Here is a 12439-nt window from a genome sequence, read left to right as displayed (position 1 = left end):
TTTTTACAAAGCTCAAAATTCTTCCAACGCCCTAGCTTCTTGCCATTATCTAATCAGCACCTTATTTATAAATATGTATATGTATAATATATATAATTATTTATTTGTTTTCCTATTATTGTTAATTACAATAATAATAATAATAATTTTAATTTTAATTGTGATAGATTTTTTCGATATCAAATGTGCCAATAAAATTTATAATTTCGAAAATACTCTGATAAAAAAATTTAAATAAACAAAAGTACAACTGTAATTATCACGTACGTAATTATGGTTGGTTCTATTGTTAAAAATAGTGCATTGGTCCTTGATTATCATAAGCTGTTTGTCCTTTACTTAAAAAAATCTTTAAATCCCCCCGTGGTATTTCTTCACTATCATTTGTTTTTTTTTTTAAAACTGCACTTACTTATATGTAATAAATTTACAGCGATAATTACATGTAATACTATTAATTTTAAATATTAAAATATTAAATAAGTGCCCAATTGGTCACTATATTTATTTTATAAATTTAAATTTATCTACTCCAATAAAAAAATTATAATTTCTCCTCTCGGTCGTCATAATGATAAACATTGCAAGTTTTTTAGTTAAATATTTAAAAGAAAAATAATAATAATCATACACGGAAAGAACAAGATGACACTGGTTATCATCCCAGATTATACTTAGTGATATCTGTGGTAAAAAAATTTCAGATAGTAGCTTAAAAAATCCAGATTATACTGTGTGATATCTGGATTATACTCATTGTTATCTGGATTATACTAGCTACTGCACTGAACAAAAAATTAACTTGATTCAAGAGGAAAATTCTTGAACCAAGAAAATAATTTTTAAGAGTTTCATTGTCTTGAATTAAGACGAAAAATTCTTGAATTAAGTAAAATTTACTTAAAACAAGAAAAAATTTTCAATTTAAGAATTTTTCTACTCAAATCAAGAAGATAAAATTCTTCAAAATTATTTACTTGATTCAAGTAAATTTTTTTTTCTGTGTATCTGAAATTTTTTTTGACTCAGTATAATCTGAGATGATATCCAATGTAATCTTGTTCTTTCCGTGTATAATGATAATAAAAATAATAATAATAATTTTCAAATAATATTTAAATTTTCATTTCTTCTTAATATTTTTCACAGCACACTTCCTGGCGGAGAAAACGGTTCAATTGTGAAGTAATCGTAACTGTTATTGTGATTACAATAATAATCATAAATAAATCGACAATAATAATAATTATAAATCATCTCCACAGTAGCCTTGCAGTTAAAAGTATGATCAGTCTGGGCCCAGCGGCTTTTGATTAAGTATTAAAGGACACTGCAACAGCAATAGCTTTTTTTTTCTTTCTCCGGACTAAAGTTCATCTCTCTCACTATTTCGGCAAACACTTCATTAACATTGGTACGGTTTTTCGCAGAGGCCTCGACGAAGGGGCACCCCCAGAGCTCCGCGAGGGAATTTCCCTCAGCGGTGTCGACCTCCCTCTGGTGCTCAAGGTCGAGCTTGTTGGCGACCAGGAGAACGGGGACCCTTTCAGTCCCCTTGACCCGCGTGATCAGCTCCTTCATGGCCTTAATGTCCTGAAAAGTCTGGTGGTTCGTCAGACTGTAGACCACCACGAACCCTTGTCCGTTTTTAATGTAAAGATCCCGCATACTCGCGAACTGCTCGGTGCCCGCTGTGTCCAGGATTTCGAGGACACATGGCGAGTTGTCAACTTCTATTTCTTTTCTGTAGAAGTCTTCGATCGTTGGGTCGTACTTTTCCATAAAGCATCCGGATACAAATTGCACGGTGAGAGCACTTTTGCCCACCCCACCCGAACCAAGTACAACAACTTTGAATTCACGCATTATTTCAACTTGTTTTTTTTTTTTATTATTACTCCAACTACCATGTAGCTGTAACAGTAATAATAATAATTAACAGTTTAATACAAAAAATAATTATTTCAGTAGTATTTAAAGAAGAAATATTTAGATATTGATGTTTAAAAAATTATAAATTTATTAGTGATTTAAATTTATGTCAATCAAGTTTATAAAATCCAAGACAACTCTAAAGTTAGCCGACGATTTTAATTTTTTAATTATTAAATTAGAATTAAAAAATATTTTTAAAAAATTGCACTTTCAGTTTTTCGAGTTTTTTACAAATGAAAATTTTTTGTAATTGTTTTATTAATAAAAAAAAAATTCTAAAAATTTTTAGATATCAGCTAACTTAATTTTCATTCCAAGATAACACTAAAGTTAGCCGACGATTTTAATTTTTTAATTATTAAATTAGAATTAAAAAATATTTCTAAAAAATTGCACTTTCAGTTTTTCAAGTTTTTTTACAAGTGAAAATTTTTTTTAATAAAAAAGAATTCTAAAAATTTTTAGATATCGGCTAACTTGATTTTTATAAATCCAAGGACACTTAAAATCCTCAAAAATGTTTTTATCATTTATTGGTACCTTGGAAATGCTGCCAATAAAAAAAGTTCCAATGTCAGCATCTACGAACACTTAATAAACTATTACGATTACGATACTCTCGATAGTTGTGAAAAATAAAAATAACCACAATGACAATGACAAATAATAAAATAAAGAAAAATAAACTAAAAGTTTAAGTAAAAAAAAAGTTAAATAAAAATAAAAGACCCGCACTGGTGCACAAGTTGATCAAGACATGATCATGACACATTAAACAAAGTAGACACAGATATCAGTAGTCTGTTATAATTGTAAATGTCTCTGTCTGGCACTCAGCCGCTCCTAGTCTCTGAACTCCACCAACACCCTCAATTATCCCTATAATATAATATAATGTAATATATATTTATTTATCGTCTTTTATTTCGTGTCCACACTTTGTCCCCCTTCACTTCCTCCACGGTCTTCATGACGTGTTGCATGATGTTGACGCCATTTTATCGCACTTCCTTTCAATTTTTCACGCATGTATTTTCAACATCATCATCTCCTTCTCCAATCCTCTGTCTCACTCACTCTTGCTCTCTGTCACTGATCGCTGAATTACAAAGACTTTTCGTACCAATGTCTCTGTGTACCAGGAGTGATTTTGGTAAATAAAATTACCCTGCCAGAGCGACAGCTAAGAGTCTAGCTCACGAGACTACAATCAATAAAAAATAATATTAATATTAATTTTTAATTAAAATAATTATAGTGTAATGGGGATTATTTGTACACTGAATACCAACTACTCACAGCTAGCCTTCCACAGGATGGGACTCAACTGTACATGGATTCTATAGATATATTGGATATATATTGTGTAAACTTGCAATCACTGGCAACTGGCATATATACTACACAATACACTGCAATACACTGAGCAGTACGGGCACAAGTTACAAGTGCCAGCGACTAAACTTAAAGGCAACTTCGTCGTCGTCACTTTAATCTCTCTTGAAATATACATATACTTACACGACGTCTACAATCTCCGATGACATTCCAAGCCATTGATTGGTGCATTTGGAGTTTCCATCGCCAGCTTCTCCCACATGAGGCTTGCATGCCTCTGAAGTTAGCGGAGGTTTCATTTTAAAAATTATTCATTGATAAATAATACGGCTGATATTTTATTTTTCGGAAAAATATGTGACATTAAATTATGAAAATTAATTTAGCAGGTATTTGGTAATTTTTAAAATTTTTGTTTCGAATAAATTTTGGAAAAAAATTGATGTAGAAATTTCAAAAAATTAGAAATGCAATTTTTAAAAAAAATTTTTTTGTTAAAAAAATTTTTTTTTTAATTGTGTGACTGCTAACTTTAATTTCATCATTAAATTTAGCTATGAAAATTAATTTATTTAATAATTTTAAAAATTTTATAGCAAATAAATTATGACAAAAAAAAAAATTAGAAAAAAAAAATTGACATGTAGAAATTTTAAAAACTAAAAAATGCATTTAAAATCATTTTTTGGAACAAATTTTTTTGATACATAAAATTAAAAAATTGTTAAGTGACTGCTAACTTTAACGTCATAATTTAGCTGTCACTTCACAATTTTTTTGATTTTTATTAACAAATAAATTATGGCAAAAAAATTTATTAAAAAAATGGATTTGTAGAAATTTAATGAAAATAAAAATGCAATTTTTTTTAAATAATTTTTTTGAACTAATTTTTTTTGTTAAAGAAAATTAAACAATTTTTAAGTGACAGCTAAATTAAATCTCATTTTCTATTATGACACTGAAGTTGACAGACAATAGAAATTTTTTTAGAATTTTAAAGTAATTAAATAATTGTAAAAAAAATTTAATAAGAAAATTCCACATTTAAAAATTAAATGAAAATAAATTTAGCAGATATTTAATAATTTTTAGAATTTTTTTTTAACAAATAAATATTGGCAAAAAAAATTAGAAAAAAAATTGACATGTAGAAATTTAAAAAATAAAAAATGTAATTTTTTAGAAATTATTGTTTGAAACAAATTTATTTATTAAAAAAAATTGAAAAATTTTCTAATGACTGCTAATTTTAATGTCATTAAAATTAGTGAAAATTTTTAGAAGCATTTTTTTTTTAATTGTAATTGATTTGTTGTAAAAATTTTTAAAATTGACAGCTGATAACTAACTTCAGTATCATTTTTCTATTTGGAAAAAAAATATTTTTTAATTGATTAATTTTTAATTATGAAGATGATAAGGTGAAAATTAATTAATAATATTAATAAATTATTATACTGACCAAGAATGTTTTTTTTTTCAGTTAATTAAATTACTATGAAAATATTTGCATCTGTCAAAAAAAAATTTTTTTTTTGTAATTATAGAATATAGGACAAAAACCAGTGAGATATTTGCTATTTTCAGTGACATAAAGAAAATATGTCAGGTGTTTTAAGTATGAGACAGACAACTATTTTTAACTGAAGAAATGAAATAATAAAACAGAAATTTTATAAAAAAATGTAAGAAGAAATCTAATGATTATACAAACAATTTTTAAAAATTTCCAACTATACTTACTTTTTTTTTTTTTTAGAGAGAGAACTTCATAAATTTATATGAAAGATAAGTGCAGAAATATTATTTTTCAAATCAAAATATTGAAAGTTTGAATTCTATTTGATTAATTAATTTATTTTTTTAAATTATAATTTTATATTTTGCAGGAAACTTATATTTTAAAAACTTAATTCAAGAATAAAGTTGGGTGAACTCTAGTCTTCCTGCTGTCGGTAACTGAAAAAATAGCGCGTAAACTCAAATTTTTTCCATCTCTCCCCAAAGAGAGACAATAAATGAGTTTTTTTTTTGCTATTTGGAATATATTATCAGCTTATCGCGTCAATGTCTCAATAACAATACATATTAACTAAATTATCTTATCGTAGAGAGTAAATAGATTCTTTGATACCCCCTTCACTTCTTATTAATTTACGCGGTTATTATTTTACTCTATATTTAGGATGTCACAACGGAAAGGTGGTTGCTTCACCTCTCTGTTTCTTCAAAACACCGCAAATATGTGATAATCTTAAAACTAGTTTTCTTCACTGACTGCCATCTTACACATAAGTGTTACTATTTACATTAAAATGCAATAATTCAAAAATATAATTAGTATAAAATTAAGAAGTTGATATAGGGTCAGAGGTAACCGATTAAGACGATCAATTTAATTTCATTTCTGTGATAGTATTGTAAGTAAAGTAAGTTTTATACAACTACAACTGTGCAGTGAATCTCATGAGTTTCGTAAGCAAATAAATAAATAAATAAATAAATAAATGATAATAATATAATAGAGATAATAACTGAAGGCTTTTCATTTGTCACTTTCTCTGTCACTGATCAAGTAATGGAGACTGTGTACTTGGAGTCTTCTTGGAAAAATAGAATGCAGTTTTTAAAACGCCGAGTTGTTTATTTGTTTAGAGAAGTAACGAATAGATATAGGAAAAAAAAAGGATACACTAGATTTCTCACCGACGAAGAAAAAAGGTAATTGTTTTTTTTTTAATTATTACTAAATTAAAATTTTGAAATTACTAGTCTTCTTGGTTTTATCTAAATTGATTAAAAATTCTGAATTGAATTATTAAAAATAAAAATACGAAAAAATTATTTAAAAAATAAGAAATTTTCTCTATAAAAAAATTCTTATCAATTTTATCATATCTCTGAGCTCTACACGGAAAAAACAAGATGACATTGGATATCATCCTAGATTATACTCAGTAATATCTGTAGTAGGGTGGCGCAAAAAAACCGACTAATTTTTTTTTGAGGCTTAAGTGAAAAAATGTTAGTATTTGATGTTTATGTTTTAATAGCTCTCTCCAAAGGACAGCAAAAAAATAATTTTTTAAGAGGTCGCTTCAAATTTTTTTAAATTTCAAAAATCGAAATTTTTTAAATTTTTTTTTAAATTTTTTTTTCTCGTTACGTCATAATTTTATAGAAAAAAAAAAGATTTTCCTGAAAGTTTCAGTTCAAAATGTGAATTTTAAAAGGTCGCTCGTAATTTTTTTTTTAATTTATTGGTGACTATTTAATTGGATTAGCATTTTTTGACTCTGAAATTAAAAAAAAATTATGAGCGACCTTTCAAAATTTAAATTTTGAATTGAAACTTTCAGGAAAATCTTTTTTTTTTGGTCTATAAAATTATGACGTAACGAGAAAAAAAATTAAAAAAAAAAAAAATTCGATTTTTAAAATTTAAAAAAATTTGGAGCGACCTCTTAAAAATTTTTTTGAGCTGTTCTTTGGAGAGCGCTCTTAAAATATCAAAAACTGACATTTTTTCACTCGAGACTAAAAAAAAAAAAATAGTCGATTTTTTTGCGCCACCCTAATCTGTAGTGAAAAAAAATTTCAGATAGTAGCTAGAAAAATCCAGATTATACTGCGTGATATCTGGATCATACTCATTGTAATCTGGATTATACTAGCTACTATCGGAAATTTTTTTTCACTCAGTATAATATGGGAAAATATCCAGTGTCATCTTGCTTTTTCCGTGCAAGGTATCATAAAAAATTTTTTATTTTAAAAAAAATTTCACACCAATTTCTTAGTGTACTTAATAAAAAAAAAAAATATTTAATTTGCAGGTGGTTAGCAAATGCCGAATACGATATATCGACTAGAACCAGCATACCATACAGTTGTTGACGTAATTGAATTAATAAATCATTGTTATATAGTTATAAATAAAAATTAAAATTTAATATATTGTATCAGGTGTAATTTTTTTATTTGTGTTCTCAATTAGCATTCAGTACATCGATGTTTGTTTTACAACTTTAAAACTTTAAATAATTAAATTTATCTTTTTCTCTGTTAACAGAAGGTACTCTCGTGTGGTGTTAGTCGGTGTAGAAAAAAAAAATATTTTATTAATCATTTTGATTTTCAAGACAACGATAAGAGTAACATCGCTATGTTCTTAATAACTAATGCAAGCGACTAGTCAACATTAACATCAATTGCGATTTAAATAACTGCGAGCTTATTAACAACAATAAAACTATTGCAATTAAAATTTAATTGTTCTTTAAAATAATTATAAACAGCGTAAAGTGGAATTTAAATAATAAATAACAACCTATTAATTAATTAATTAATTGTTTTATTAATTACTTTAAGCTTAACGTTGTTTACTTTTGATTACTTAGTTTTTTATTATTATTAATTAAATTTTTAGCTGCCCACTAGACTTGCATTAACAGACGTGTAATTTATTTTTTTTAAATAATTTCATTAAAAAAAAAAAATATTCCATTTTAAATGATAAATAAACTTAACTGTGCGTAAGCATTGAAAAAAAATTTATTTTTTCTAAGCTTGGTAACTAGTTTGTAATTGGTAACACTAAACCAACAAATTTAATTAATTAATATTAATATCAACTTGTTTGTTTATTTAATTATTTTTTTATTTTTTAATGTATCATCAGTCGATAATATTAGCTTGACTGAGAAACCGCGCAATTATTGTACAGAATAATCGTATGTACTGTACTAACGAATATTATGGGTTGTTTGATTATTTTTGGGGTAACAAAAGCGCGATCACGTTTTTAGAGACAAAAAAAATGTTATTTGTTTTAAATAAAAGACGCTTAAAGCTCTTTCTCGATCTTGATAAGCTCGGCAATACCGTCGTGCATTTCTTTAACGGCCTGGTACTCAGTAAGACCAAGACGGCGCTTGTTTGAGATGTCGTAGATTCCACCCTCGGCTTCGGTGTGCTCTCCGCGGGTTCCACGAACTTGGAGGTTGAATTTACTGGCAACTTCCTCGAGCTTGGCTTTGTTAGCGGCCAATTTTGGCACCTTGATGTGCACTGAAGCACGGATGGTGGTTCCAAGATTCGTTGGGCAGAATGTCAAGAAACCGAACCGGTCATGGTGAGAGAAAGGCAATCGCTTTTCGATGTCGTTTACTGCAGTCACCAAACGGCGGTAGACCTGAGTTTAAATAAATAAATAAATAATTAATTTATCAATTGTATATTTGGGTGATTCTCTGTAAGGATGTTTTTTGCTGTCCCAGGCATTTTTTTATTAGACAAATTGTTATTTTGTTACTAAAACAAATTTATTACCAAAGTAAAAAAACATTTCTATTTGGAGCATTGAAAACTAAAATGAAATAAATTTTGGTTTTTTTGCTATAAATTCGTAAACCACCGAAATAACAGTCCCCTGGGCTGTCCCATTCCCAAAATTAAAACTTTGAGATTAAATTTTAAGTTATTCGTCCATAATATATAATTTGGTCCATAATGTTTATAAACTTAATTAGTTAACTAACAATCTTCTTCAATAAAAAGTACCGAAAATTAATTTGTTTCATTAAATTCATTAAATCAAAGTTTATCCCAGGCATTTTAAGAACAGTCCCCTGCCAGAAGTTCAAAGCCAAAAAAAAAATCCAGCGTGTTATTTTACCTTTTGTAAGGTTTATAAGGACCTAACTAGCCTTGAGTTAGTAACCATAGGGCTGTTAGCGCTTTATCGCCATTTTATTTAGTGTCAAAGCACAGTTTGTGCTGGAAATATGTGTCTGAGCCACTTCAAAACTCAGTCCCCTGGCAACTATTTTTATTGATAATTTATTTATAAAATTAGATCCATAAGTCTTAATATTATTCTAATTAATGTAAGCATTCATTGAGAACTTGAAAAACAAATATCGAAAAAGCAAAAATTAAATCGGCTGTTTATTTATTATAATTAAGCTGATAGTTTTATAGTCCTTGTTAATTTTTTTTCTAATAAAATCAAAAATAATTTGGTCGGAGAATTTTGTACAGATTGAAGACGTCCTTACAGAGAACCACCCATCTAACTAATAAATAATTAAATTATAGGCTGATCAATTGATGTTACCTGTCCAAGATCTCCACCCATTTGCATTGAAATAATACGCAAGTGATCTTCTTCGTTGCACCAGACGAGGAAAGTCTTAGCATCGTTGTGGTAAATACCACGACCGGTTGGCCAGAATCGGCAGGCGTTGGCAGCCTGGAGGAAACGATCTCCCTCTTTGAAGAGGAAGTGGTCGTCAATGAGCTTCTGTTGAACTTCTTTGCTCATTCCAGTTAATGGGTAGAAGGTTCCCTTTAGCTCACCCTCCAGTCCACTCAAGGTGCTTGACACTTTTTCTTCCATCTCTTTGTACTGCGCTTCTGTCAAGCATGGGTTGAAGGGGTAGCCGTCGAGAGAACGACCGCATCTCACACGGGTTGATACGATGTACTCGCCCTGGATAATTACATTATTATCAATTTAATTTGATAATAATTTATTGTATATAATTCTTATTTAAGTGCATATACATATTGCACGGAAAGAACAAGATGATGCTGGATATCATCCCAGATTATACTGTATGAAAAAAAATTTCAGATACACAGAAAATATAATTAATTTGTATCAAGAGAAAAATTCTTGAATTAAGTAAAATTTATTTAAACCAATAAAAATTTCTTAGTTTAAGAATTTTTCTATTCAAATCAAGATGAAATTCTTCAAAGTTATTTACTTGATTCAAGTAAATTTTTTTTTCTGTGTAGTAGCTAGCATAATCCAGATTACAATGAGTATAATCCAGATATCACGCAGTATAATCTGGATTTTTTAGCTACTATCTGAAATTTTTTTCACCACAGATATCACTGAGTATAATCTGGGATGATATCCAGTGTCATCTTGTTCTTTGCGTGTAGAATAAAAAGAAATTTTTTTTAAATATACGTGACATTTTCATTTCATTAATAACCGATAAACAGTACTCTTGTTTTTTATCCACAGCAAAAAAAGGGTTCTATAAATATGAAAATATATAGAACTAATTGTAAAATATAAATACACTGAAAAAAAAAAAAAAAAATTAATGTAGGGTAGAAGTAGCGTTTGTGGCCACTGTACCGTTTATGGCCATTTATTGTTCAAATAAACGATAGAAATGAATTTATATTAATAAACCATTACAAACTCAATTTATTTTAATATAAATTTTTTAAAACTCAACAAAAATATGGTTATAATATTATAATTTTTTATAAATTAATTCAAATGTTAACTGGCCAAAAATGGTACTTCTACCCTAATTCAAGAGAAAAATTTTTGAACCAAAAAATCATTTTAAAAAGCTTCATCGTTTTAAGTTGAAAAAATTTTTAACTATGAAATTTTTCTTGTTTCAAGTAAATTTTACTTGATTCAAGAATTTTTTGTCTTGGTTAAAGAATTTTTCTCGATAATCAAATTAATTTTTTTTTTCAATGTAAAAATTTTATAATATTTTATATGGATTAATAAATTTGAAATATTTATACTTTTACAGTAAGATTTTTTTTTTTCATAAATTCAATTATGTAAAAATAAATAATTTTAATATCACCCAAAATATGAAAAGAAAATAATTCACTTATAAAATATATGAAGTATAAAAAATATTTACAGTCGGGTCAAGATTGCCAAGAGTATCAACATCTCCAAAGTCCCTTGGAGGGTGCTTGTCAGTCTTCTTGAATCCACCATGGTAGTCATCGATGATGGGGTCGAAGAGATCACCGAACAGAGTGTAAGACTCGGCATCAGGAGCATAGATACCGACACCAGAGTCCAAGTTCTCGACTCCGGATTGGATGACGTCCAAGAGAGTGCAGCCAAATCCACTCTTCTTGGTCTTCAGGGCGTCGAAGATTTCCTTGGTGAGGTGTTTCTTCAGCAGAGATTTGCTGTCGGAGTTTTGGAGCTTGGTGAATCCAGTCTCCAATTTGTCCAATACTGCCTGGTCAACCATGTCGTTTTTTTTGCTGCAATTACAAGATTTTGTTTGTACTTTTGAGTTCATGTTTTCAAGGTTTAGAGAGAAATTATTAAATGTATAGTAGTAGATTGATATATAAATAAGTATGTATGTATGTAATTTAACGAGGTTACTATATATAGTATATAGTACAGCTTGTGTTTGTTTTTCGACAGTCAACTGTTGCCAAGATCGTCTTATTTTATTACACTAATTGTTCTAGCGTCTAAGCTCCCTTGCGGCTTTTATTACCTTGCATTAAATCTTAACACCCGATGACAAGATAAATTACCAGTCGACAATAAAATCATGTGACATGCATAGTAAAAATAAAATAAATTTATTTTTCCTGTTAAATAAATACTTTAGTCGCATACACCAGTTTATTGTTTCAGGGTCATTCACTGGAGAAATTTAAGCTATCATATTCATTGAATTGAAACGTTTCAATTTTTTATTGCTTTTTTTTTAATCTTTAGAAATCTGGAATTTAAATCATTGGATTAAATAAAATAATCAAAAGTAAAAAATTAGAAAACTTTTAAATAATCAATATTAAAATTTTTCTACTTAAAATTTAACCAAAAATTTTTTCAATTTCAAAATTTCAATCAACTAAATTATTTTTTTAAACTTAAATTTGAGATAATACTAAAGTTAGCCGAAGGTTTTTAATTTGACTATTTTTAATTTATTAAATTAAAACTAAAAAATATTTTTTAAAAATTACACTTATAGTTTTTTAAGTTTTTTACAATTGAAATTTTTTTTTATTTTTCTGTAATGATTTTTTCAATAAAAAAAATTTTTTTTTTAATTTTTAGATGTCGTCTAACTTAATTTTCATAATTTGAGTTAATAAAAAATATGTATTAAAAAATTTTGTACGATGAACTTAAAAATTTTTTTTCATGTACATGCTTTTAAATAATTTTTTTTTAACAAATAAAAATTTAATTAAAAAAAAAACTGTAACATTTGCTATTACTTAAAATGATACTAAAGTTAGCCGACGTTTTTAATTTTTTGATTTTTTTTTTAATAATTAAATTAGAAAAAAAAAATTTTTTTTAAATTGCACTGCCAGCTTTTAAAGTTTTTTTACAAATGAAATTTTT

General features: G+C 27.4%; 2 protein-coding genes and 1 long non-coding RNA gene across 5 annotated transcripts in view; 1 reads left to right on the top strand and 2 right to left on the bottom strand.

The window, feature by feature from the left end:
• Positions 1-1139: 1139 nt before the first annotated feature.
• Positions 1140-3414, bottom strand: LOC123260811 (ras-related protein Rap-2a). Of its 2 annotated transcripts, XM_044722166.1 has the most exons (3): positions 3235-3414; positions 2476-3139; positions 1140-1914 (listed from the first exon to the last, which is right to left on the bottom strand). In XM_044722166.1, exon 3 carries the CDS (start codon positions 1864-1866, stop codon positions 1321-1323), a length of 546 nt encoding a protein of 181 aa, XP_044578101.1. In that variant the 5' UTR covers positions 1867-1914; positions 2476-3139; positions 3235-3414; the 3' UTR covers positions 1140-1320. The 2 variants fall into 2 exon arrangements, with proteins under 2 accessions (XP_044578101.1, XP_044578102.1); XM_044722167.1 differs by having other exon boundaries at positions 2476-3414.
• A 1781-nt stretch (positions 3415-5195) lies between these two features.
• LOC123260824 lies at positions 5196-7379 on the top strand. Its single transcript, XR_006508523.1, has 2 exons — positions 5196-5997; positions 7113-7379. It is a non-coding gene; the product is annotated as an uncharacterized LOC123260824 (long non-coding RNA).
• LOC123260784 (arginine kinase) overlaps positions 7232-12439 on the bottom strand; it is a 9694-nt gene continuing 4486 nt past the window's right edge. For both annotated transcript variants that reach the window (XM_044722125.1, XM_044722124.1), the window contains 3 exons: positions 10971-11328; positions 9395-9769; positions 7232-8470 (listed from right to left, as the gene is read on the bottom strand). In XM_044722125.1, the coding sequence (XP_044578060.1) occupies positions 8123-8470; positions 9395-9769; positions 10971-11315 (1068 nt within the window). In that variant the 5' untranslated portion in view covers positions 11316-11328 and the 3' untranslated portion in view covers positions 7232-8122. The remainder of the gene's footprint in view (positions 8471-9394; positions 9770-10970; positions 11329-12439) is intronic.

This window comes from Cotesia glomerata, linkage group LG3 (genome assembly GCF_020080835.1).
Source record: "Cotesia glomerata isolate CgM1 linkage group LG3, MPM_Cglom_v2.3, whole genome shotgun sequence".
Taxonomy (NCBI): Eukaryota; Metazoa; Arthropoda; class Insecta; order Hymenoptera; family Braconidae; genus Cotesia; species Cotesia glomerata.
This window is presented reverse-complemented; position numbering and strand designations above follow the sequence as displayed.